The sequence below is a fragment of the Cynocephalus volans genome, chromosome X (genome assembly GCF_027409185.1).
Source record: "Cynocephalus volans isolate mCynVol1 chromosome X, mCynVol1.pri, whole genome shotgun sequence".
NCBI classification, from domain to species: Eukaryota; Metazoa; Chordata; class Mammalia; order Dermoptera; family Cynocephalidae; genus Cynocephalus; species Cynocephalus volans.
Genome location: NC_084478.1, coordinates 178,679,503 through 178,705,734, shown reverse-complemented (window position 1 = coordinate 178,705,734; position 26,232 = coordinate 178,679,503). Strand labels below are relative to the sequence as shown.

At 58.3% G+C, this 26,232-nt stretch overlaps 1 protein-coding gene across 1 annotated transcript; it reads right to left on the bottom strand.

Moving 5' to 3' along the window:
- Window positions 1-1,071: 1,071 nt before the first annotated feature.
- On the bottom strand, window positions 1,072-17,011 carry PLXNA3 (plexin A3). The gene is made up of 33 exons (XM_063083066.1): window positions 16,943-17,011; window positions 14,563-15,186; window positions 13,628-14,167; window positions 12,875-13,057; window positions 11,756-11,884; window positions 11,585-11,685; window positions 11,087-11,210; window positions 10,849-11,005; window positions 10,666-10,765; window positions 10,301-10,415; window positions 9,932-10,132; window positions 9,644-9,740; window positions 9,318-9,508; window positions 9,087-9,232; window positions 8,897-9,017; window positions 8,653-8,789; window positions 8,373-8,543; window positions 7,969-8,062; window positions 7,646-7,885; window positions 7,430-7,573; window positions 7,116-7,350; window positions 6,882-7,024; window positions 6,542-6,798; window positions 6,325-6,391; window positions 6,087-6,233; window positions 5,841-6,000; window positions 5,554-5,657; window positions 5,217-5,313; window positions 4,744-4,934; window positions 4,277-4,446; window positions 3,506-3,718; window positions 3,166-3,316; window positions 1,072-2,068 (listed from the first exon to the last, which is right to left on the bottom strand). The coding sequence occupies exons 2-33, from the start codon at window positions 15,157-15,159 to the stop codon at window positions 1,973-1,975; spliced, it is 5,619 nt and encodes a 1,872-aa protein (XP_062939136.1). The 5' UTR covers window positions 15,160-15,186; window positions 16,943-17,011; the 3' UTR covers window positions 1,072-1,972.
- Window positions 17,012-26,232: the final 9,221 nt, after the last annotated feature.

Below are 26,232 nucleotides of genomic sequence, written 5' to 3'. Positions count from 1 at the left end.
TTACTCTTTATTTTTGTTTACTTGCATATTTGATTGTTTTTAAACTCAGGTTTATTGAGACATGATTTACGTACTGCAAACTTACCCCTTTTTAGGTGCCTAGGTCTAGGAGTTTTGGCAAACAGTCACGTAACCACCACCACCACCTGCGATGGACTGCTGAACCTGCTGGGCAGCTCGTACACCTGAGCAGGTCCCGACGCTCCTCTGTCCGAAGCCCTCCAATGGGCTACCATCTCACTCAAGCTCAAAGCCAAAGCCCTTACAGTGAGTGGCCTATGAAGTTGTGTTAGCTGGCCCATTTCCTCTCTGGGCTCATCCCCTCCCGTTCTCCCCCTTGCACGCTCTGATCTGGCCACCTCCCCCTTTCTGAAACATGCCAGGCCCACTCCTGCCTCAGGGCATTTGCACTGGCTCTTTGCTCTCTGGAACTCTCTTCCTCCAGCATTCCACCTGGCTCACTGAAATGTAACCCCCTCAGCAAGGTGTTCCTGCACACCCCCTTGAAAATTGCACCCCATGTTCTCCCCACCTGCATTACTTAACAGGTGTAGGAAGTAAGACATGAGTAGTCGCAGCACAATGGGAGTTCCAACCTGAACAGCAAGGACTTTCCTGATTTGGAGGAGTTTGGGTTCAGTTGAAGCCACTGGAGGGTTTTAAACAGGGTAGGGACATGACCCACCTTATGTCTTACCAGGATCTCTTTGCCTCCCATCCTGAGAGTAGGCTGAATGGTGCGAGGGCAGGAGTGGGGAGACTGGCGCCTTAGATCAGCGTGGGGGCAGTGGAGGTGGGGAGAAGGGAGCAGATTCTGAATATTTCTTGAAAGTAGAGCCACCAGGAGCTGCTGATGGGTTGACCATGGCCTGGACCTCCTCAAATCCTCAGGAACCCTGCAATGAGTTGCCCTTTCTCTCATAATGAGATTTCAGCTGATCCAGCATCCAACGGGTCTACCCACTGGCCCCAAAGACAAAGCACCACACCGACTCCACTTTCCCAGCGTTTAATTAGGAAAAAACATTACACAAACAAAGAAAACCTCATGCAACAAAAGAGGAGAGACTTGGGGGTCCAGGATCATGAGACGGGGCCAGATTCCTCAGAGGAGGCAGAAGACATGAAGCAGTAAGGCACTGCTGCCTCGGCCCCTCGGGGCAGGCGCAGGACAGGGCAGCTGAGGTCGAGGAGGTTCAGGGCGAGTACAGACACCACTGAAGATGTTTCGCAGTAGAGCCGGGAGAGGAGAGTTCTGGAGCCCCCAGGCTGAGGTCAGGCCCCGGCCAGGCCCTGACATGAGCCTGGCTATGGCTCTCTGGGTGCTCAGGGAGAACAGGGTCCCGAGAGAATGTAGAGTCTGACTCCCGAGACGTCTGGAGGGGGACACTGTGGCCCAGCTTGGCACAGCCACAGTGTCAGTGCAGCTTCAGATTCATCACCCACCCCAACTGCTACTGGTACCAAGGCTCCCTTCTCAGGATGGGTGGGGTTGGCCATGGCAAGGGTGAGGTGCTAGAGGCTGGGCCAAGGCTGGCAATGTCATAAAGGGGTCAGGACAGGTGGCAGGTCCCAGAGCAACTCAAGGAGAGGAACGTGGGTGAGGCTGGCAACATCCCACGGGGGACACGTATTTACAGATGAGACCGAGGTGGAGTTAAATTAAATAAATAGGTGGTTAGGGGTATAAATAGCAAGGCAGGCAGGGGCGATCCCAACACTTGGGCAGGAGGGTGGGGGTATTGCTGCTGCTGAGGCGGGGGGCTTGGTCCTGCCCCCCTCCCCCTGCAGGGCCCAAAGCAAGGCACTAATGAAGGGGGCCCAGGTATGTGGGGGCATCTTGGCCTGGTGACCTCCCCCATGACACCTGGTCCAGGATTCAGCCCGGGGACCCAGACTGGTGCCAGCCACTCCCCTTGATGGGAGGACGGCTCAGGACGGACAAGCCCCCTCCTCACCGACTCTGCCACCCTTAGCTGTTGCTGGACACGAGGCTGATGATCTGTTCCAGCTTCTGGCGCAACTTATGCTTCCGACAAGAGGCATCTCGGTCCAGAGCGGTAAGAATCTGGGGGAAGACGGTCCCCTGGAGCTGGGCTCTTCCCTCCCGCACGCTCCGGCCCACCCCTCCTCCCGGCAGCTCACGGCTCAAACCTCTCACCTCCAACAAACCCCCAGCTTCTCCACCCCAAGTCCTCCTCCAACTACACAGCGCTCTCCGCCTCCTCTCCAGAGCTAGAGCGCGGCCCCTCCCAACAGTGGCCTAGACTCGCTGTCCCCGACTCCCCCCTTCCCACCCGAACCTCTCTTGTCCAGGTCACCAGGACCTTCGCCAGACCCAGTGAGCGTGCTGTGGCGTCATCTTCCTTGAGCATCAGCAGCACCTCACAGAGCGGGTCACACGTTGTGGGGCTCCCGCCTCGTCTCTGACCTCTGACTGTCTGGCAGCCCAGGGCTCAGCACTTGGGCCGCTTCTCCCTCTACATCCACTCAAGGCCTCCTTCCTGAGCTCATCCGGGCTTTTTTTTGTTTTAAAGATGACTGGTAAGGGGATCTAAACCCTTGACTTGGTGTTATCAGCACCACACTCTCCTGAGTGAGCCATGGGCCGGCCCCTTCATCTGGGCTTTAAAGGCTATCTACTAGCTCACAAGTGTATATCTCTATTTATATCCAGCTGCCTGCTGACATCTCCGGTCACAAATGCAGGCCCTAGGAATGGCTGGCCCCACCCCCGGCCCCACCCAGCCCCCCGGACTCAACCCTCCCGGCAGGCCAGCCCCTTAACTCTTTTTTTGTGTGGCTGGCTGGTTTGGGGATTGCAACCCATGACTTTGGTGTTGTAAGGCTGTGCTCTAACCAACTGAGCTAACCAAGCCTGCCTGAGCGCCTTAACTTTTGCCCAGTGGGAACTTTGTACTCCAGCCAATGGCTTCTCTCTCTCCTGGGTCCCTCAAATCCCAGCATCTATGGAAAGTGTCACCTGTGCTGGCCCCACAGCCTGGTCAGGGGAGGAACTTGAGCAATCCAAGAGATGAACTCCATTTCCCCTCTGTCCCATTCACCTCCTTGTGGCACTCCCTGACTCCCACCAACCCCTTGCCTTTGCCACTAGATGCACCCTCAGGGCCAAGTAACTGTGGATCTGCAGGGAGCGGGACGCACCTCCTGGTGGTACTTGGTGACATAGAAGTAGAGCTCACTGAGAGCGCTTAGGACATTGAAGTCACTCGCATGGATGCGGGACTGCTCCACCAGGTAGGCATCCATGTCTTGGTCACTGATGGATGCCATCTTTGCAATGTCTCGGTAGTACCTGTTGGGACATTCAGTAGGTTACTTAGGCAGATGTCACAGAAGCCAAAACCCTTGCCCTCACCACCAGGCCAGCCTCCGGGCCTTTTACCTAGAGCTGGCCCGCCTCAGACAGGCAGCTCAGGGAGGGCGGCCCCGGCCTCCTGTCACCCCCAGCAGTCTCCTTTCACAGCCACAAGATGGGGCCCACCTTTCCACCCAGCTCTTGTAGTTGGGGATGTCCTTGGCATAGAGCAGCTTGTTGGAGGGTGAGTCCTTGCCCAGGCGGTGCTCTGACGTGGAGCAGGAGTCCATGAAGGTCTGGGCCACCACGGACAGGCAGGCGTCTGTGATGCTGTTCTTGTGGATGTCGAACACGAACTGCGGGTTCTTGATCACGTTCACCCAGAAGCGCAGGGGCAGGCTGGACAGACAGACACACACCGGAGGCTCCCTAGTCAGCCCTGTGGGCCCCCTCCCGTCACTGCTCCCTTCACATCTTGCTCCTGTCTGGCCAGCCCACGTCTTGTCCATAGGTGGCAAGAGTGACATGTTTAGGGTGAATGGTCTTGTGACTCGAGGCAGTGAGAAATAAGAGTAATGGCCCTTCTGTCCTTGGTGGGTCTCAAGCCCTTCTGCAGCTTCCACTGTGACCACTGTAACCCCCTGAGCCGAACCACCAGCATGTCTCCCCTGTGCCAGGTCCCAAACAGAAAAGGACTACATCCCAGTGCTGGTCTCACTACCAACCTCCCACCTGCCCACACGCCTGGCAGAGTCCACCTCCGGAATCGCGCCTCTTGGCTTGGTAGCGCCAGTTATGTCAGCCCCAGGCCAGGCCACTGTCCTCTCTGCCTGGATGACTACCGCAGCCCCTGCCAGTCACCCTGCCCCCAAGGGCCCTGGGTCTTGGCAAAGCCCCGAGCCTCTTCCGCCCGCCCATCCCCAGAAGGGCCAGCAGCAGCCTGGCGCGGGGCAGTACCAGTTGCTCTTCCAGGTATGGCGCACGTCAGGGTCGCTGATCTGACGCTGGTCAGCCTGCTCGTCCAGGAAGTCGAACATGTACTTGATGGCCAGGGGCAGAGCTGAGCCCCGGTGGGCCGTGCTGAACACGGTTTCAAAGAGGTCATCCACAAACTTCTGCAGCGTGCCCTGTGGGGGGACAGTGAGAGAGGACACAGGCTATGAGGGAGCCAGGTCAGGATGTCCCTAAAGCAGGACAGATGGGAGTAGAAAGGCTCAGCAAAGAGCAAGACTTCCCTGCAGGGCCAGCCCCACTGAGACAGACTCGACCTTGACCTCAGGTTGGGAGCTTCTGTAGCAAAGGCCTTGGGAAAGGCCTGCTGGGTCCACATAATCCAGTGGCCCCTCGCCCGGCAGCCGGGCCAACCTCAGGGCAAAGGCTGGGCTAGGAGGCAGAGGCCGAGTTGATGCAGGGCAGGCCCACACCTTGGTGGCCAGCAGTCGCGTCAGGTAGATCTCTGAGACCATCTTGCTGCCACGATCCCCCTCTCGGTGGTCGGCATGGTCATGGTTCTTCACCAGGTGCCACAGTTTGGTGCCCGTCTCCTGATCGGGTGTGATCATGGGCGCCCGCGAGCGGAGGCTATCAGGGCTGCTGGCCGTGCGGAGCAAGCTCTCTGGGGCAGAGGACAGGTGTGACGCTTAGGCCACTGGGGCCACTGGCTATCACCCGACCGCTTGCCCCACTCCTTCCCAGGAGCTCAGTAGCCTACAGGGGACCCATCTGCTCTCGGCCCACCCTCCTTCTAGACTCTACAGAACGGGAGACCTCCCAATGGCAGGGGCTGGGAAGGCCTGCAGAGCCAAGCCAGTTGCTTGGACAGGGGGGCTCCCAGTACAGCTTGTGTAGCCTCAAAGGGCCCAGGGCCAGCAGAGGCCACCATGCTGAGGACACCTACCGTAGCGGCTGAGGGAGCGGGTGAAAGTGAAGGAGTTGGCCATGTTATAGGCAGACACTTGTTTGGGTACCAGTGCCACCAAGGAACCATCTGTCACCTGAAGGCCCCAGAAACAGAGAGGGGGCAGTGCAGGAAGCCAAGAAGCCAGGGGGCTACCACCCACCCAGACCCTTCAGTATGCACATGGATGGCACCAAGGCCCCATGAGGAGGATTTGCAAGTGCAGGAACAAGGTCAGAGAGGAGCCAGGGCCGCTGCTCCTCTGTCCTGCCGTGGCTCAGGGCAGGGCCCAGGCTCCCAGATGGCCCTGGGGGTAAATGAGCCCCCAGTTTCTCACCTGGTAGTGAGCCAGTGAGTTGACTCTCTTCCAGTCACACTCAATCTTGGTAGTGACATCTTCATCCTGTAGGATGATGCGGGCCATACGGCCCTGGCGCCATTCTGTGGGCCACAGACAGCCCTTTAAGTCGTGCCTGGTGTCCCCCCGAGACCCTGGGGCCGCTCCTCTTAGAGAACAGAACTCAGGTGGAGAGCGTGGGACCCAGGTGAGATTAAGTGTCCAGAGGTGCTCAGAGCCCCCTTGAAGGGTGTGGGTGGGGAGCCAGGACAGGGCGGGGGCCTCACCCAGGTCCATGTCCTCAGCCTTGGGGCGCTGGGAGTACGGGATGCCCTTGTACACAGCATCCAGCAGCTTGTCCTTGGCCTGGGTGATGCTGTCGCAGTTGAGAACCTTCACCGGGACCTGGGCACTAGCCTCACTCTCCGGGCACATACAGTGCAGGGTCTGTGGGCATAGCGGACCCCAGAGTCAGTATAGGGAGAGGCCTGTCCCCGTTCCCACACCTCCTGCCCACTTGGCCCCAGGCTCACCAGCGTCTTGTAGTCAATCTGCTGCCGGATGAGCTTGTCCTCACTCAGGGAGTAGCGCGCTTCGCCGGTGATGGCATCTATGGGGCCCTTCTCCATCTGCTGCTTGATGGCGCAGTACAGCAGGAAGAGCGGCTCCCCTGCACATTCCTGCAGTGGGGAGCGGGCGCACAGCTTGCTGCCTGCCTGACAGCCAGCCGGTCCCCGTCCCCTCCTCTGCTGGCTGGCCCACCGAGCGCACCTTAAGAAACTTGTGCAGCAGGAATGTGAACCAGTTGGTAAGCATCTTCTCAGCCACTGACTCCGTCCTGGGGCGGGAGAGGGGCACTCGGCCCCGGGCGTGGTAAGGGCGGGGCCAGGCCAGGGGGCGGGGCCATTCAGGACAGGAGGTAGGGCCTGGCAAGGCAGAAAGGGGTGGGGCGCGACCGGGCAGGGGCAGGGGCAGCGTGGCATGGTACCTGCGCAGTAGTAGCTTGGGGTGGTTCTTGCTCTCAAGGTTTTTCTCTATGAGGTCTGCCAGCAATTGCTTGAGCAGCCCCGTGGCGTAGTCGAGCCGGCTCTGCAGGGCCACCATGGTGAGCGAGGCCACGGTGCCGCGGTCGCGCATGGAGAAGCTGCTCTGGGCCTCCAGCGTGTGGATGAAGGTCAGCAGGAAGGCGCGGCTGTGCAGCAGCTGCCCAAAGAGGCGCAGAGCCTTCTCGACATTGGGGGGCGTCTGTAAGGAGCAGAGAGTCTGGGAGGGTGAGGGTGGCCTTGTGGGGAACGGGGACTGGGCAGGCTGGGGGGACGGGCACTCACATCCAGCTCCTTGAGCACCGGGTGGGCTTCAATGCCTGGGAAGAGCACACGCACGGCATAGGTCCGGTAGTCCAGGAAAGGGATCTGCACCCCGTCCATGTGGTTCGTCAGCTCGTTGATGTCCGTCTGCAGCTCTGCAAAAGCTGTGGCGGGATGGAGAGGAGGAGTGAGCCGAGCAGGCGGACGGAGGCCCCTAGTTCCCACGCCCAACACCGCATCCCCTGCTTCAGGCACCTTCCTTGCATTCTAGGGCCACGCGGGACTCCAGGTTGTCCATCTGTAGCTGGAGCCGCTTGAGTGTGCGGTCTGCGTCCTGAGTCTTGCGCTTGTAGGCGACCAGCACAGCGGTGATGGCCAGCAGCAAGAGCCCGCCCCCAGCCGCCAGCCCTACCGTGGCCGGCAGGGTCAGTGCTCGCTCGGCTGTGATGTGCAGGGTGCCCAGCCAGAACTCCAGGCCGCCCACCAGCACCTGCAGGGACAGGCCCAAGATGAGCCGACCCCCATGCCCACCCCGAGTTGTCCTGGTGGCCTCCCCACCCTGCACCCACCATGACAGGCTGCCGGCCCGTCTGGCTGGGCGAGTCACACAGGAGTTGCGTGTCTGAGACGGTGAGTGCGCACGGCCGGCCTCCGATCAGCACCGTGTAGTTGAGGCGGGAGCTGCCGGCTGCGGCGGGGATCAGGTTCTTGCCCTGAGAATGGAGGACACGGTCGTCCTAGGGCTCCCCACCTGTGCGCCCCCTCCCACCCTGCCCTGCTGGCACCTTCAGCACCACGTGGGAACCGGGCTTGACATCCAGGATGCCGGAGGGCCCGAGCGGCTCAAAACTGGGGTCGGGGTAGTAGGTAAAGGAAGAGCGGTTGAGGGAGCGGGCCGTCTGCACGTGGTCCAGCAGGAAGCCAAACTCGTCAGGGTGCTCGCCCTGGGCCTGCGGCTGGGGCCGCCCGAGGAAGATGCCTGGGGCCTTGCAAAGCATGGCAGTGTCGTTGATCACCTGGCAAGTCTGTTGGGACAGGGGTGAGTAGCCCCGTGCATGAGGCCAAGGGCAGCAGGGACGGGGGCGGGGTGGGTGCGGCTGTCACTTACATTGGTGGTCTCAATGCCGCGGTACTTGGCCCGGACCCGGGGCTCCTGGACTGTCAGAAGGTGGGTCCCACTCACAGTTATGGCAGTGCTTCCACTGGGGACAGGGGACAGGGACCTCAGGCTCCCTCCCCCAGTCCCTCCCCCACTCATCCCTGGGAAGTTATCAAGGGTGCTATGGGAGCCCGGGGCCTCCCTGACCCTGGATCGCCCAGTGGGTGCCAGGTACTATGCGGTCAGGACAACTCTGCCCCCCTACCTATGAGGGCTCAGGCTCAAAGGAGGTCGGACTTGATGCCCAAGGCCTCAGTCACCAGGCAAAGCCCCAGGAGAGAAGCTCAGGGACCCAGCCCAGTCCCCAACCCCATCGACACTGGCCAGACTTCCCATTCTCCCCAGGCTCTTACTTAATGATGCTCCAGGTAGGCTCGAGGTGAGTGACAGTGGGGTCCTGAGTGTATGTGTAGATGACTCCGGGGCTGGAGATGTTGGCTCGGTCGATGGCAAGGGTGATGGGGGCCTGGCTGGGGCCCAGGGTGGAGACAGGCGAGATACACACGATCGCCTCAGCATCTCTCCTACGTTGGCAAGCCAGGCGCTTGAAGCAGGCGGCCCAGGGCCCTCAGCCACCCTGCCCCTTGGTCCCCCACCCAATGCTCAGCCCAAGGTGGCAGGGTCCTGGCCCACCTCACAAACTGGCACTCGCCATCTCTCACGGTCACCATGACCCTGCTGCCAGCATCCAGAAAGCTGCCGGAGATGGTGAGCCGCGTGCCCCCTGACGCCGGGCCCCGGCCGGGACTCACTCGGTCGAACGTCGGGGTCTGTGGGAGAAGCAGCCTGAGGGGTAGGAGGAGCCAGCCCGGGTCCCCTTGGGTGGAGGCGGAGAAGAGGCGGGGTAGGGCAGGGACAGGACGGGGCGGCCACGCACCACGAAGCTGTAGAGCTGCTCGGACTGCGTGCGGAAGTCAGCGGAGCAGTCGCCCACACACAGCTCCGCGGGCCCCGGCGGCGGGCTGGGCACCAGCGACTCTTCCATCTCACACACGATCCTAGGGCTCAGAGAAGGTCAGGGCCGGCCCGGGTGCACAGGGGCCAAGGCACCACCCGCCCACACTCACCTCTCAGCGCTGACGTACTCGGCAGGGATGGAGTTGCACCGCACACCGGCCACCCGCAGGCCCACCTCCCGGGAGGTGAGGCCCAGGTTCTCGCCCACGATGGTAACCCGAGTACCTCCCTCCTTGGGCCCCATGAGCGGGTGGATCTGCAGAGCAGGATGGGAGGCGAGAGGGTCAGCCCCGGCTCACAGGTGCCCGGCAGGAACGGGCAGGGCGGCGGGGGAGGCTGACCTGGGCGATGCGGGGGTGGCTGCACCGGACACCCCTCTGGCTCGGGTGCATCCAGTTGGTCTTGGGGGCCGGGCAGTGGGCCCGCAGCTGGCACCTGTGCTCCGAGATGCACCAGCCGCAGTTGAAGCGGGGGTCAGCCTTGAGGCAGAGGCCGCAGCTGGGCCGCTGGGCCCAGCACTTGTAAAGGAGGGCTGCGGGCACAGGGGGCACGGCTGACGGGGGACCAGCGGCAGAGAAGGGCGGAGCATTAGGGCCCCCAGATCGGGCCCCAGCAGTGCTGACTCTACCCTGGGAGGCTGGCTCCTCGGTTCTGTGCCGCCCCTCACCTCTGAAGCTGGGAGGCTTGTCGATGGGGAAGTCTCCATCCCAGACCACAGAGAAGTCCAGCTCAGTGTCACCATACTCATCGCCTTCATAGGAGTACTGGGGGAAAGGGACCCACATGACCGCCGGTAAGATGTGCAGGCCACACCCCCACATTCTTGCCAACTGTCCCTCCCCCGTCCCGGGTCAGGAATCCCCAGCAGGATTCTCAGAAGCTGGGCGTAGACAGGAACTACCCCTGTCTGCTACAGCCTGGACCCCCAGGCAGGAGGCTGCGGGCCGGGCCTCACCGAGGCGTTCTGGCACTGCACACTGCTGCTGTTAAAACGCACGGCTGGCACCCGCTGCTGCCGCCCCTGCACCCGGACCACGCACTCGTAGTTCTTCTGGCCCGACTGGGGCTGCGGCAGGTTCTTCGCCCGCAGGGTAAGAGGTTGCATGACGCCGACAGGGATCAGGAGGTCCCCGCTGGGCAGGATCTCAGGACAGCCCTGTGGGGAGAAGACCCGTCAGTGCACACTGAGCCATCACCCTTCTCCAGGCCCAGCCAGCCCTGCGCTGCCTGGGGGAGGCTCAAAGAACTCAGGGAGATCAGAGTCAGAAAAGCCAGAGGCCAGGCCACGCGAAGCCCAGCCCCCCACACGCGGCGCCCGCCTCACCTCAGGGCTGTGGACCCTGCCCTCCTGGAAGGAGCACTCATGGGGGTGGCTGGTACACACGTGGCGGTACTTACACCAGTGGCAGGGGTAAGGGCTGCCGACACAGGACATGCACCTGGCAGGGGAGAGTGGCTTCAGGAATAGCAGAGAAGGCCAGACGGCCCTTCACTGCCCCTCCCGCAGGACACACGGGCAAGCAAAGGAAGAATGCAGCCAGGGCCTGCACAGTGGCAGGGGCCTAAGAAGCATGGGGACAGAAGTCAGGAAGGCCTGACAGCCCCTGAGGTCCCCAGCGACAACAACCCTGCAGGCGTCACCTGTTCCAGAACCCCTTTCTGTCCCCAGGGGCTAGGCCAGGTACTCACGACTGGAGGACGCTGCAGTTGTAGAAGACAAAGTCAGCCCCGGCAAACCTCACGCCCGTCTCCTTGGACAGCAGCTGCAGCCGCACGGTGCGGGTGGCCCCTGCAGCAAGCCCGGGGCGGCCATGAACTAGCCAGGGACAAAGAGCGGCCCCCACCGCACCCGGACAGCCCCAGCCCACTGACCGTGCCCCCTGGTGAGAGCCTGGAGCTCCTGGAGGGAGGGTGAGGGGCAGCGCAGCTCGCCAGAGGGGAGCAGGATGGCCTTGCTCTCTGTCACCTCCTCAAAGGCACAGCTCACACCCGCGCTGAGGTCTGGCACGTTGCGCATGGCTACAGTCAGCTGGGGGAGGCAGAGGGCTCAGAGCAGGGCGCACCCCCCAACACATGCACTCGCGGGCCGAGTACCGTCCATGCCACTCACCTGCACCCCAGGCGATGTCACTGACACATTGTTGGGCCGGACCCGCACCTGGACACACTTGCTTAGCTCCTCTGCAAAGCCATGTGGGGCAGAGGCACCTGGACAGGCCCCTTCACGGCAGCACCTGGATGGGGTGAGGCCAGAGCCAGTCTTGCCACTGCCCCAGGAGGGCCCAGGCAGGGCATGCAGTGGGAGGCTGTGGGGTACAGGGACAGCCTGTCCAGCTCACAGTGCCAGGCAACAGCGTGCCTTGGCCTTGTCCCCTGGGGCCCAAGGGATGTCACTTGGGGTGGAGGTTCCACTCATTAGCTGCAGAAAGTGGAGGAGGAAGCGAGGGAGGGGAGGCCGCAAGGGCACAGCTGGGGAGAATTGGGCAGACGGATGAAGGAAGGCACTGCAGGTGTGGCTGGCCCCTCCCGGCTGGTGGCGGGGCCCTCCTGGGTCCCTCTAACTCCGAAGCCCGCCGTCACCCCCTCATCTGGCACTGGCCGCCCTCACCTGTGCTGCAGCACGCACCAACCACAGTGTGGGTCCCCTGAGCCTAGGCAGGCAGCGCAGGTCAGGTACTGCTCGCAGGTCTCCACCGGGAGCAGGCTCACCTGGGGATACCCACGTCAGCACCCAGCCCACCCCCGCCCCACCACCCACCACCACCCACCGCGGGCCCACCTGCTTCTCACTCAGGAGGTAGATGTGCAGGTAGTCGGGGCTGAAGAGCAAGTCTCGGAGAATGGGGCTCCCGTCCACCACAGGGACTGTCTCATACAGGTGGGCATCCTGGGAGCCATCCACCCGCACCTGAGCCACGAGACCAGGGCAGAGGGCTGACTGGCCAGCCTGACACCACCACAGCCCCTGCACTCAGGGCATCTTCTTGAGCTTGCGGGGCTCAGCACTCAGCCTGGCTTCCTGCAGCCCCCGCAGCCAGGGGAAGAAGGGTGCCAAGGCTAGCCCCTGGAGTCAGCCGGAAAATGCTCCCAGGAGATGCAGAGAGGGAGAGATTAGTGTTGCCTAAGGTCAGGGGATGGAGGGCCAGAGGTGACAGCTAAAGAGTATGGGGGTTTTTAGAGTGAAAAAAATGTCCTGGAATGAGGTAGTGGCGACGGTTGTGCAACAATGCAAGTACACTAAAAACCATTGGACTGTGTATTGTAAATGGGCAAGTCGTATGTATGTGAGTTACAGCTCCATAAAGCTGTTACAAATGGAAAAAGGGTCCCGGCAGCACAGAAGGCTGGGCCCTGCGAGCTCCGCGTGTCCCTTCACAAAGCCTCCCCAGACCACCCCACACCAGCTCTTCCCCCGCCCGGGGAGAGCAACAACACCTACCAGGCAAGCAGGGTGAGAGTGCTGCTATCCCCCTGACTCCTGTCCCTTCAGGATGTACCTGAGCTCGCAGTTCCTCCCCCCTCCGTGCCAAGCCACCTCCAGGTTCAGGGGGCCAGGTGACTGCAGACAAGGCATGTCCCAGGTTCGGAGCACACAGGGCTATGTCCACATTTGCTCCCTCATTTATTCAACTGAGGACCTAGCAGGGACGGCTTGGCCCTGGTCCCTGCTCTCGTGGCACAGAGGTCCCATAACAGGTCTGGTCTCTATCCCTAGAGCCACGGGAACCTGGTGCTGGCGAGGGTGGGTGGCTGAGGGGCCCAGCTTGGGAAGTCTCCCTTCCCACCAGCCATGCCCTGTCCGAGGTCTCCCAGGCTCATGTGTACATTCGCACTCGCACCCTTGGCCCACATCTCAGAGACTGCCCCATCCCTACATGCCAAGGGTTCCAGGGCCCACCTTCTTCAGACTGCCGCTGCGCGTGCCAATGAACACCACGGAATGCTGGTGGTAGGTGTAGGCGGCCACGCTGGCCATGCCATCGGTGCTGTCGGCCAGCAGGGGTAGCCCCTCGATCACGTGCAGGCCGCCCAGTGGCTGGTTCAACACCAGCCCACAGAAGTTCCCGTTGATCTGCATGGGCTGGTGAGACAGGAGCCATGCATGAGAGTCAGAGCCCTCAGCCGCCATGCACACGCCAGCTGCACAGAGGCCATCAGATCCCACGTTCAACCTGCTCCCCCTCCAGCCAGGCCTGACTGCTTGTCCTGGGACCCCACGAGAAACTGAGGGCTGCAGAGGGAGAGCGGGGAGGGAGGCGCAAAGCGTGGGCTGGTGAGATGGGGATGGCCTGGGAGACTGTTGCTGACTCAAGACAGCAAGGGACACTCATGAGACACGGCAAGAAGGAACAGGCTGGGCATGGATGGAGGGGCAGGAAGAGGAAGGCGGCAGTCTGCAAGCAGGGTGCTGGGCAAAGGAGAGACAGTAAGAAGGGAGGAAGGACAGAAAGAGGAAGAGGGTGGGGGATCTCCAAAAGGGAGCAACGGGTATCAGAGCTAAGGTCGCACTCCCAGGGCCATGCCAAGCCCAGGACAGGAAGGCCAGCCCACTGGCTGCAAGGCCAGGCACCACAGACCTGGGCAGGGGCAGAGGGCCAGGGAAGCTACCAAGCCAGGCCTGGGGAAAGCAAGGGGCGAGCGACGGGCTCACGGTGTTGATGCAGGGAAGCTCCTTGTTCAGCAGCCAGGGCAGGGCCAGCGTGCCCTCCCCACGGTAGCAGGACTGGATGCGGTGCCGGATGTGGGCGTTGATGTTGCTGAGGGTAAAGAGGCAGAGGATGGTCTGCCGAGGGGGGCTGGCCCGGTTCTTCTGGCCCTGGGAGAAGATGGTGAAGAGGACGTCCTCGTCGGCCGGCACACCCAGGGCCTGGGCCAGCAGCGGGCCGGGCTTGGCCAGGTGGGCGCTCTGCACCAAGCGGTACTCCACGCCGCGCCAGGAGCAGCCGATGGGGAACTCCACGTACGAGTAGAACTCCGAGTCCCCCGTGCACATGCGCACGATCTTCGACGTGAAGAACTTCTCGCCCGCTGTGTCCAGCAGCGTCTGCTGGGTGTCCAGCTGCAGCGTCAGGAAGTACACAAAGGAGGCGCTCACAAAGCCGTAGATGTAGTAGATGTCAAAGGCGGGGTACAAGGACAGTGTGTCTGAGGGGATCTTGATTTGAGAGGAGACAAACTCGTCCTGGTACACCTGGGGAGTAGGTGGAGGGGAGAGCATGGGCTGAGGCCCTGGGCCCGCCCCCCGTCCCCCTTCGCCACCCACTGTCCCCCCGCCCTGCTCCAGCAGCCTGGTGCCCCAAGGGCTTCCCTTATGATGCCCCACCGGACAATCGATCACAGGCACCCCGGCCAAAAAGGCTGCAGAGGGAGCAGCCCCTCTGCAGACAGGGGCCCCTCAGCTGGGCTCAGCCTGTCCTCCCACCCTAAGCAGCCTGTCTGCATCTCGGACAGCGAGGGGCCAAAGCTTCCCCTCTCAGAACAGGGCTCTCCCAAGAGGCAGAGCCAGGACTGCATGAAGGAGGCAGGGAAAGGGGCCAGGCTCATGAGAGGGTTGACAGGAGAGGAGGGCCGAGCAGGCGAACCCACCAGACTGAACATGTCCGCACTGTCCTCGTCGCCAACGAGCTTGCGGGAGCTCAGGGTGGGGAAGTACTCTGACTTGCCGTCAACAGCGGTGCCCACGAACAGCTTACTGGGCCCTTGGCCCTGCTCCACGATAACGCCAGCCATGGAGTCGGGCTCCTGGGCCCCCGACAGGTAGTGCTCCTTGCGGTGGTGGGGCTCTCCCAGCTTGAAGAGGTCATCCAGGCGCAAGAACTGGCAGATGCCCTGCCAGATGCTGCCACAGGCCACCAGGCGGTGGGCCGCGTAGTCTATGAGCAGCAGCTTGTTCACGTTGTCCACGGGTGCCAGGCGGTGGGCACACACGCGCATGCTGGGAGGTGGGTAGCAGCGAGCATTGTCCTCCACGGGCCCCGTGACATGGGCCCGCAGCTCGGTCAGGTTGGGGGCCAGCTTGAAGACTCGGTTTACTGCACCCACAAACACCTCCCCAGTCACTCGGTGCACGGCCAAGTGGGTGAGCGTGGTGTCTGTCACCACAAAGGCACGGAAGGGCCTGCTGCTGCCCAGGCCCCCCCCGACGGCAAGGAAGAGCAGTGGAAGGAGGCAGACAGCGGGCATGGCTCTCAGCTGCACCCGGGGACGGGCCTGTGGAGAGATGGCAAGTAGGAGTCAGAGGCCCAGGGCCACTCACCCACCAGCACACCAGAGCCCCAGATGGTCACCACGGCTGGGACAGAGGAGGGGCCTCCACCAGGGCGCATGAGTGAGCAGCAAGCGCAGGAAGGCTTGGGGGCCATCAATCATCCCCCACCCCCGCTCTGGAAAGGAGCCAGAAGGCCTCGCCTCAGCTGGGCCACACCCAAGGGGGCAGCCAGAGCCAGATGCTTGGAAAGGCGGAGTGGGGGCCCTCCTGGAACTGAGACCCCGAACACTACATCCCGGAGCTGAGGGCAGCCAGCCACACAGAAGGACAACCCCAAGGAAGCCCCAGGCCACAGAGATGCCCCGGGTCTGAGCTGGGGGAAGGAAAAGTCAGGGAGGAAACAATCACAAGCCGAGGGACGGGGGCGGGAGGCGAGAACCCCACCCCAGAGGGGCGCTGCCACCAGGAGCCCTGGGACAGAGGTCCGGGGAATCAAGGCCTGAGGCTGGACCCAGAGCAGCTACATCCCCAACTCCTGGCCCCAGCTGCCTCCTCGCCCCGAGGGCCTCCTCTGGCTGTCCAGGAGCCTGCTGTCTGGTCTCCCTGCTGCAAACACAAAGCCGAGTCGTGCCTGCCCCCACAGCCACGCGTCGAGAGACATAAGTCAAGCTCTGCTCATGCACAGCCAGACAGATGCCCAGGCAGCCCTGCACTGCTCTCCCTCCAGATCCAGAGGTTAGCTGGGGAAGGGGAGGAACCCTCGCCCCTTGAGAATCTCAGGAGCCTTATGGAAGGGGAGCAACATCCCCAAATACACTTGAGGCCTTGGGGACATGGGGCGGGGGGCATAGGGATAGTGTCAGGATTGGCACTATCCAGGCCACACCCAGCCAGCCCCAGGCTGCAAAGATAGCAAAGTAGTGTCGTGGCAGCCAGAGGGGCAGGCTCAGGCTACCCTCATTGCCCAAGCCCCAAGGGAGACAGGAGGCACCCAGCTTGAGGGGGGGTGGTGTGGGGAACCAAACCAAGGAGGAACAGAAGAGAGAAAGGAAAACATGCATTTGCTAGAACAAGGAGCAGGCCCAGCTCGAAACTGCAAAGTTTCAGCTCAGACTGATCATCTCTCCGGGGCTCTTTTGTCAGGTCTGCATCCTGGACCCCTAATGCAACAGCCGAGAAGAATGGAAGCCACGCAGAAGGGAGGCCGCACCCTGCCTCACCTCTTCCCTGCCGCGCGGAGAGACAAGCCTAGGAAAAGGCCAGGGCAAGGTCGGGAGGGAGACCCGGAGAGGCAGGATTTGCAGCCCAAGACCCCACCCCCGCCCCCGCTCGTAAGTGGCAACGTCTGCATCACAGGCACACCCAGCCCCTGTGCCACAGCCCGGCCAGCAGACAGCCGGGGGATGGGGACAGCCCACGCGGAGATGCGGGTCCGGCGGCCGCTCCCCCATGCTCCCCACTTTGCAGCCGGCCTGGCTTGCCCTGCCCCCACCAGGGGCACCCCTCGGCCGACCCGCGGAGACCTTCGTGGATGGAGGAGCAGCGGCAGTCCTCGGAGGGGCCGCTCCTCCGCTACAAAGGGTCCCCGTCGGCAGGGGGGCTGGGCTCGCGGGGCACGGAGGGCCAGGCAGGCCGGCGCCCGAGGGGAAGGGGCAGAGCCTGAGCCCCGCAAGCCTGAGCTGGACCCCCGGGCTGCCCGAGTCCCGGGCCACCGAGCAGGCTGGTCCCGCACAGGCGGCGGGGATGGCAGCCACCTACCTGTCCCTCCGCCGCCGTAGGCTCCGGGTGGCCGCCAGCCGGCCACGTGGACGCGCCCCCAAGCCCCACGCCGGCCCCGGCGCGCGCCCCCGCTGCCTCGCCCCGCACCCCGCGGCCGCGCGCGCCGCCGCCGCCGCCGCCGCCGCCCACACACTGGGCCGGCCCCGGCCGCTGGGGCCTTTTAAACCCGGAGCGTACCACCGCGCCGGGCGGGGGCGCCCGGGGACGGCGACAGGGGCTCCCGAGCGACAGGCGCGCCGGCCGGAGGCCGCCCCTCCCCGCCGGAGCCTCGCGCGCTGCCGCCGAGGCCCGCCCGGCCGGCCGACCCCCTCCGCTCGATGGCCGCGTCCGTGGCGCGCGTCGCCCCGCCGCTCCCCGCCCGCAGCCTGGGGCCACCCTGGAGCCCGCGCGCGCCCGCGCCACACCCCCTCGGGCCTGGGGCGCGCGCTCGGAGCCACCTGCTGCCGGTGCGCCGCCTCCCGCAGGCACGTGCCGTCGCAGGACTCGCGCTCCCAGCCCAGGACGCTCCCCGGACGGACGGCGGCCAGTGACGCGCGAGTGCCCAGCACGAGGACTCGAGGCTGACGGGCTTGCGCCTCGGGCCTCTTCCCCGCCGGCCACCACCACCCTGAATGCGGGGTTTTCCTTCCCTTGCTTTCTCTTTCCTTTTCTTTTTCTTTTATTTATTTATTTATATTTTATTTTATTTTATTTTTTAAGATGACCGGTCAGGGGATCTTAACCCTTGGCTTGGTGTTGTCAGCACCACCCTCAGCCGGTGAGCTGACCAGCCATCCCTATATGGGATCCGAACCCGTGGCCTTGGTGTTATCAGCACCGCACTCTCCCGAGTGAGCCACGGGCCAGCCCCTTTCTTCCTTTTCTTTTTAAACACCTTTATTGAGAGATAATTGACCTACCATATAAGTGACCCATTTAAAGTGTACAATTCAATGGCTTTTCGTATATTCTCAGAGTTGTGCAACCATCACCAGTGTCTAGTTTTAGAACATTTTCATCACCCCCCCAAAAAACACCCCGTACCTGTCAGCCGTCACTCTCCATCCCCTCCCCCAGTCCCTGGGACCCACTCCGCTCACTTTCTGACTCCGGATTTGCCTGTTCTGGACATCTGATATAGATGCAATCGTACAATTTGTATTTGTCTTTTGTGTCTGGCTTCTTTCACTGAACATAATGTTTTCAAGGTTCATCCATGTTGTAGCATGTATCCAGATTTCATTTCTTTTTTTTCTTTTTTTTTTTTTTGTCTTTTTCGTGACCGGCACTCAGCCAGTGAGTGTACTGGCCAGTCCTATACAGGATCCGAACCCGCGGCGGAAGCGTCGCTGCACTCCCAGCGCCGCACTCTACCGAGTGCGCCACAGGCTCAGCCCCAGATTTCATTTCTTTCTAGATCCAAATAATATTCCATTGCATGGATATACTACATTTTCTTTGTTCATTCATCAATTTGTGGACATTTGGGTTGTTTCCACCTTTTGGCTATTGTGAATTATGCTGCTAGGAACATTTATGCACAAGTTTCTGTGTGAACACATGCTTTCCTTTCTCTTGGGTATATACCTAGGAGTGGAATTGCTGGGTCAGTTTTGGCATTTTGAAAAATGGCCAAACTGTTTTCCAAAGTAGCTGCACTATTTTGCATTCCCACCAGCACTGTAGGAGGGTTCCAGTTCCTCCTCATCCTTCCCAACACTTATTGTCTGGGCGGCTTTTATTATTATTATTACCATTATTATTATTATTATTACCATTATTATTATTATTATTATTATTATTATTATTATTATTATTATCATGGCCATCCTAGTGGGTGAGAAGGGGTATGTCATGGTGGTTTCAATTTTGATTTCCCTGGTGACGAATGGTGTTCAGCACCCTTTCATGTGCTTGTTGACCATTTCTATATCCTCTCTGGAGAAATGTCTATTCAAGTCCATTGGCCATTTTTTAATCAAGTGTTTTGTTTTGTTGTTGATGAGATGTAGGAGTTCTTTATAGATTCTGGATATTAATCCTTTATCATACACAGATTTGTAAATATTTTCTCTCATTCTGTGGATTCTCTTTTCACCTTCTTGACAGTATTCATTGATGTACAAAAGTTTTAAATTCTGATGACGTCTAATGTATCTTTTGTTGTTTGTACTTTCGTTGTCATATGTAAGAAATCATTGCTTGATCCAAGGTCACAAAGATTTATACCTGTTTTCATCTGAAAGTTTTATAATTTTAGCTCTTAAATTTAGGTCTCTGATCCATTTTGGTGTATGATGTGAGATTGTGGTCCAACTCCACTGTTTTGCATGTGGATATCTAGTTGTCCCAGCACCATTTGTTGAAGAGACTATTCTTTCCTAGTTGAATGGTCTTGGCACCCTTATAAAACACCAGTTGACTGTAGATGTCTGGGTTTATTTCTGGACTCTCGGTTCTGTTTCATCGACCTCTATGTCTGTCCTTATTCCTGTACTACACTGTCTTGATCAGTGTAGCTTTGTCGTAAGTTTTGCAACTGGGAATTATGAGCCCTTCACATTTGTTCAAGAGTGTTTCGGGTATTCAGGGTCCCTTGCATTTCCATATGAATTTTAGGATAAACCTGTCAATTTCTGCAAAAAAGCCAGCTGGGATTTTGATAGGGATTGAACTGAATCTGTAGATCAATTTGGGGAGGACTGCCGTCTTTCTTAACAAAATTAAGTCTTCCGATCCATGAGCACAGTATGTTGTGACGGTTAATTGTATGTGTCACCTTGGCCAGGCTACAGTCCCCAGACATTTAATTAAAGACTCATCTAGGTATTGCTGTGAAGGTATTTTGTAGCTGTGGTCAACATCTACAATCAGTTGACTGTAGTGAAGGCGATCACCCTTAAAAATGGGTGCGAGCCTCATCGACTCAGTTGAAGGCCACAAGAGCAAAAACAGGATTCCCAGAAAAGGAGAAATTCTGCTTCAAGACTGTAACACAGGGGCCGAGCCCGTGGCGCACTCGGGAGAGTGCGGCGCTGGGAGCGCGGCGACGCTCCGGCCGCGGGTTCGGATCCTATATAGGGATGGCCGGTCCGCTCACTGTCTGGGTGCCGGTCACGGAAAAAAAAAAAAAAAAAAAAAAGACTGTAACACAGAAATCCTGCCTGAGTTTCCAGCCTACCAGCCTGCCCTATAAATTTATACTTGCCAACTTGCCAGCCCTGACAATTGCATGAACTAAATCCTTAAAAGAAATTGTGTGCGTGTGTGTGTGTGCACGCGCGCGCACGCATGTCCTGTTGGTTCTGTTTTTCTGGAGAACCATGACTAATATAGATGTCTTTCCATTTATTTAGATCTTCTTTAATTTCTTTCAACGATGTTTCATCGTTTTCAGTGCACAAATCTTACACTTCTTTTGTTACATTGATTCTTATTTTATTCTTTTTCACACTCTTGTAAATTAAATTGTTTTCTTGTACTGGCCAGCCGCCAGAAAAAGAAATTTAAAAGAATTGTTTTCTTATCTTCATTTCAGATTGTTCATTGCTAGTGTATAAAAATAGAATTGATATAATTACACAGTTGTATAATGATCTTTTATCCTGCAACCTTGCTGAACTTGCTAATTTGCTATAACAGTTTTTTAGAGAGTTCCTTAGGATTTTCTATATACAAGATCATATCATCTGAGAGTAGAGATAGTTTTACTTCTTCCTTTCCAATCTGGACGTCTTTTATTTCATTTTGATGCCTAATTGCCCTGGCTAGATCCCCCAGTCCAATGTCAGATAGAAGTGGTTGCTTTCTCTCCAATTTTGTATTTTGAAATGCTTTCTGTTTCTATTGACTGACGTTTCTCCTGGTTAAGGATCACATGTTCCTGCTTCTTTGCATGTGTGGTAATTTTTTATCACATGCTGGACATGACTATTGTGTTGTGGGGTGTCTAGATTTTGTTGTCTTCCTTAAAAGAGGGTTGGACTTTGGCAGGCAGTTAAGGTACTTGTGGATCAGCTTGATCCTCTCAAGGCCTGTTTTTAAGCTTTGTTAAGGCAGGTCTAGAAAGGCCTTTACTGTAGGGCTAGTTTTAGCCACATTACTCAGTTGCGACCCTTCTGGATTTTCATTGACCAATTCCTGGAGTTTCACCCTGTGTGTATGCAGCTTAGTATTCAACCCAAAACCCAAGGGGACCCCCTTTGCAGAGAGTTATAACAGATGTACAGGAATTATTCTTGGGTAATTACATAGGAGCAGAATTTCTATTCATAGAGCACGTGACTACACAGCATCCTCATGTAACTATTGCATAAGTACCTCGGAATTGGGGTCAAAATCCTGCTGCCCACCCTGTCACAGCCCTGCTTCTGAGTCCCATCTGCCCAGCTCAAACCAGAAGCCCAGGTGTTACTCTTTGATTCTTTCGGTGAGCTCTTCTAGTTCCAGAGGCATCCAATAAAGTCTGTCTTGATGGCTCTGCACTTTCTCTCTCCAGCCTCCCAAGCTCTCCTGTGAACTCCAGCTTCATAAATCCAAGTCTTTGTCTGGCAGCCCCACTTCACTCTCTAATAGGAACCTTGACATAACATGTCCACAAACACTTAATTGTTCACCCTAAACTTGCTTTCCTTCACGTGTGCCCCATATTAGTAAAGATTCTTTGGAGGGGCGGTATTAGTTTCTGTTGCTTATAAGAAGATACTCGAAACTGGGTGATTTATAAAGAAAAATGAAATTTATTGCTTACAGTTTCTGAGGCTGGGAAGTCCAAAGTCCATCTGATGGTGGCAACAGCGACCCAGGGGTCTCACATTGCAAGATGGTGGAAGTGGAGAGAACAGAGAGAGAGAGAGAGACAGACTCTCCTCTTCTTTTAAAGCCCTCAGAACCACGCCCCTGACCACCATTTTTAATCCACTCACTACTGCACGGTCCTACAATCCAATCACCTCTTCAAGGCTCCACCTTTCAATTATCGTAATAGGATTTCCCATCCGCTTAACAGTCACAGTGGGGGCCAAGTTTCTAAGACATAAAACCTGGGGGATACAATTCAAGCTTCAGTGAGTTTTGGGGGGACACAATTCAATCCACTACAGGGGGTGAAAGAAAAGATTCCTCCTCTCGCTCAGGCCGAAATCTTGGAGCTCTCCCTTACTCCTCTCTTTCTATCAAACACCACATCCTGTCCATCAGCAGGTCCTATTGGCCGTCTCGTCAAAATCTACCCAGAATCTGACCTTCTCTTTCCACTCTGGTGCAAGCCACCAGCCTCTCCCCTCAGGATGACAGCGGTGGCTTCCTCTCTGGCCTCCCGCCATGTCCTCCACCAATCCTTTCTCCACGCTGCTCCTGGAGTGACCTGAAAACTTACTCAAGCTTATGTCTCACTCCTGCTAAAACTCCCCAAGTGCTTCCTTTGTAACACCGAATTGCAGAAGACCTTCCTAACCATGACCCAAAACCCTGAAACCATAAAAGACTGAAAAGTCCAATATACCTAAAAATAAAAGAAACTTTTCATGGCAAAAGACACCCCAGGATGAATGAAAAACTAGGAAAAATATCGGTGCTATATACCACCAGGGGCCACTCCCCCTCATGTATGGAAGGTACCTAGAATTCCAGATTTAAAAGACCAACAATACAATTAATGGGCAAATGACAGGAATAGACAGTTTGCAGGACAAATGCATGTGATTTTTAAACATGGGAAAGAGAAATACAAATGCAAACCACAGTGACAGTGACATCAAACAAAAACTTGTACACGGATGTTCACGGCAGCATTATTTACTACAGCCAAACGGTGGAAACACCCAGAATGTCCATCCGCAGTTGAGTGGATGAACAAAACGTGGCCCAGGCACACAATGCAACATTATTCAGTTAGAGAAAGGAATAAAATTCAGATTCATGCTACAGTATTGATGAACCTCAAAGACTGTTAGGCTAAATGAAAGAAGCCACACACAAAGGGCACGTATTATATGCTTCCATTTATGTGAAACTTCTAGAAGAGGCAGATCCATAGAGAGAGTAGGTTAGTGGCTGCCAGGGACTGGGAGAGGGGGTTTCCTTCTGGGGTGACAGAAGTGTTCTGGGAGCAGATGCACCACGTTGTGAACGCACGAACTGCCACTGACTTGCACATTTTAAATGGTTACTGGCTCATTGATGCTATGCGACTTTTTCCTCTTGAAGAAATTAAAAAGATAAATTTTAAAATTAAAAACTAAAGTGCACACTGAGGAACCATCATCCCCCATCTCAGCTTAGCACACGAGTCCGGGTGGGGGGCGGCGGCACCCTGCGGGCGAGGCTCAGGGGAGCCGGCCTGTCACACTGTCACACCGCGGCCGGGGCTGCCAGTCGGGACAAGGCCCTGGCGTTGGGGGGACTTTGTGCATCTCGCTGTGCAGCGGGCGGAGGCTCTGTAGGCGCGAGTATGGGGGCCGTGGAGGACACCCGGGCACGCGGCTGAGCGATGCGGCTGCACGAGGTGCGGGATCGCTGGGCTGTGCCAGACGCTTCGAGGCAGAACGAGGCAGAACGTCCGGTCTGCTCGGAGGGGCTCGTGTGCGGGCAGCGGGCACGGATAAGCGGGAGGGGAAGGGACGTGCGTGGCTGGTGGGAGCATCGTGTGCGCCTCCGCTGAGTCGCGCCGGGACAAGGGGGACGTCCCTCCTCTGCGCCGCCCCGGTGTCCTCGCACTGGCTCTGCCCTCTGCCTGGACCGCCCCCCGCCTGCGTTGCCATGGCTGACTTCTTGTCATTTATTTGTCAGCTTAAATGTCCCCATGCCAGAAAGGCCTCCTCACGTCGCTGGTTGATTTTTTGTTTCCCTCTTTGTTTTCTGCACACATAGACCCCGGGAATAAAGCCTGGGTGAGGAGGTCCGGCTGTCCTTGTGTCCTTGGTCCTTAGCCCAGCACACGCTGGTCCTCGGCGACCTCGTCTAGTTCCAGAGCATCAACTAGCAACTGCCTTGACAGCTCCTCAACTTCCCTCTGCGGCCTCCCAAGCTCTCCTCTCAACCCCACATTCACAATGAGTCAAAAGTCCCAAGGGACTCCGAGCCTGAGCCCCATCTAGACAGTTGTCCCTCCTCGGTGGGAACTCAGGCCAGCACCGCCTCTAGGAGTGAGGCCAGTGGCCAGGACAGCCCAGACCCAGTGGCTGAACGGGAGACCTGAAAGAAGCTTGTCACCCTGCTCGTCCAGCTCCACCTTCCCAGCTGCCACCTCAGCCCTGTCCTTAGCAAGGGGCTCCTTCCTAGCTCCCCATCACGGCACAGCCTTTTCTGTCCCTTCCCTGGCCACAAGGACATGGGTCTCCTTTCCTGATAGTCACCCTGCCCCTTCGTCTTGACCCCAAATGGCTCTCACCCCCCGCCCCCTGGCCTGTCTTCCCAGGAAATTATGGCTCTTTCCAGGGTTCTCCCCTGTCAGGGCCGAGGCAGCTCCCCCAGAAACCATCTGCCATCAGGCGAGCTGGCTGAGAGGGGCTCTGTTTCCTTGGGAGGCCTGCTCTTCTGGTGGCTTCTCAAAGGACAGAAAGGGGTTGGCTGGAGGACCAGACAATCCCCTCCAGAGTTCCTGGGAGCCCAACAAAAGGCCCCATTGAGGTCCTCAGACTTGTCTCCCATGTCCAGGACATAGGGCGAGGCCTGGCCACCCCCTCCCTGCTGTGCCCTGAGGCCTGCTCTACCCTCCTCTCCCCTCCGAATGACCCCCAGGTGGCCCCATCCCAGACACGGACCTGGAAGCCCAAGTGAGAGTGCCTAGGTGCCAGCCAGGCTTCCCCAGGCCTCCCCAGGCCACGGTTGAATGGGACACAGGGTCTCTGCCACCACCCACCACCTTCAGAGCTGCACATTTGCCAGGGAGGTGGGGCCAGACCCAGAGCTGTGGCGCTCCACATTAGACAGTGAGGGGCTGTCCCTGTCCCCTCTTCTTGGCCTCGGGCAAGGGGAGAAAGGGCAGAAACAGGGTCCTGTCAGCTCTTTTCTCAGCCTCCTGGAGGCAGGCTTTCCTGCCTCAACTTACCCAAGGGGAACTAGAGGAGCTGGATGCTGAGGTGTTGGTGTGGGGCCTGGTACCCACCCCCCAAGCTGGATCCTGCCTTGGGGCTGTGACAGTGGCCAGCCAGCCCCTGGGCAGTCTGAGCAGGGTTGGCCAAGGTAGGGCAGGTGAGCTGTGGTACGGGTATAGGGTGGCATGGGCCACAGGACAGCCATGGCCCCTATGGAAGGGGCAGCTAGGAGACACAAGAGGAGCCCAAGGACCCAGCAGGGAGGACTAGGGAGGGACTCTCCACCCTGAGACCCACCACAGCCTGAGGACAGAGCCCACAGTAAAGAACCAGAGTACTGGGCTGGCCAGTGGCTCACTCGGGAGAGTGTGGTGCTGATAACACCAAGGCCACGGGTTCGGATCCCATATATATATATATTTTTTTTTGTCGTTTTCGTGACCGGCACTCAGCCAGTGAGTGTACCGGCCATTCCTATATAGGATCCGAACCCGTGGCGGGAGCGTCGCCGTGCTCCCAGCGCCGCACTCTACCGAGTGCGCCACGGGCTCGGCCCTCGGATCCCATATAGGGACGGCTGGTTGGCTCACTGGGTGAGCGTGGTGCTGACAACACCAAGTCAAGGGTTAAGATACCTTTACTGGTCATCTTTAAAAAAAAAAAAAAAAAAAACCAGAGTACCAAGACTCACACTCCTAGGGCCGGCCTGTGGCTCACTCGGGAGAGTGTGGTGCTGACAACACAAAGGCTGCGGGTTCGGATCCCATATAGGGATGGCCGGTTGGTTCAGTGGCTGAGCGTGGTGCTGACAACACCAAGCCAAGGATTGAGATCCCCTTACCGGTCAGCTTTTTTTTTTTTTTGTCTTTTTTGTGACCAGCACTCAGCCAGTGAGTGCACCGGCCAGTCCTATATAGGATCCGAACCCGCGGCGGGAGCGTCGCTGCGCTCCCAGCGCCGCACTCTCCCGAGTGCGCCACGGGCTCGGCCCCCGGTCAGCTTTAAAAAATAAAAAAAAAAAAAGACTCACATTCCTGACCGATCTCCTTCCACTGCCCGAGCCCTGCTAGACACACTTTCTCCTGAGACACATATGAAACTTCCAGAATAGTCCAATCCAGAGAGACAGACAGAAGATTAGGGGTTTCCAGGGCCTCGGGGAGAGGGAGCAGGGAGCGACTGCTAATGGGGACAGGGTCTTTTGGGGTGACGAAAATGTTCTGGAACCAAATAACAGTGATGGTTGAATGACAT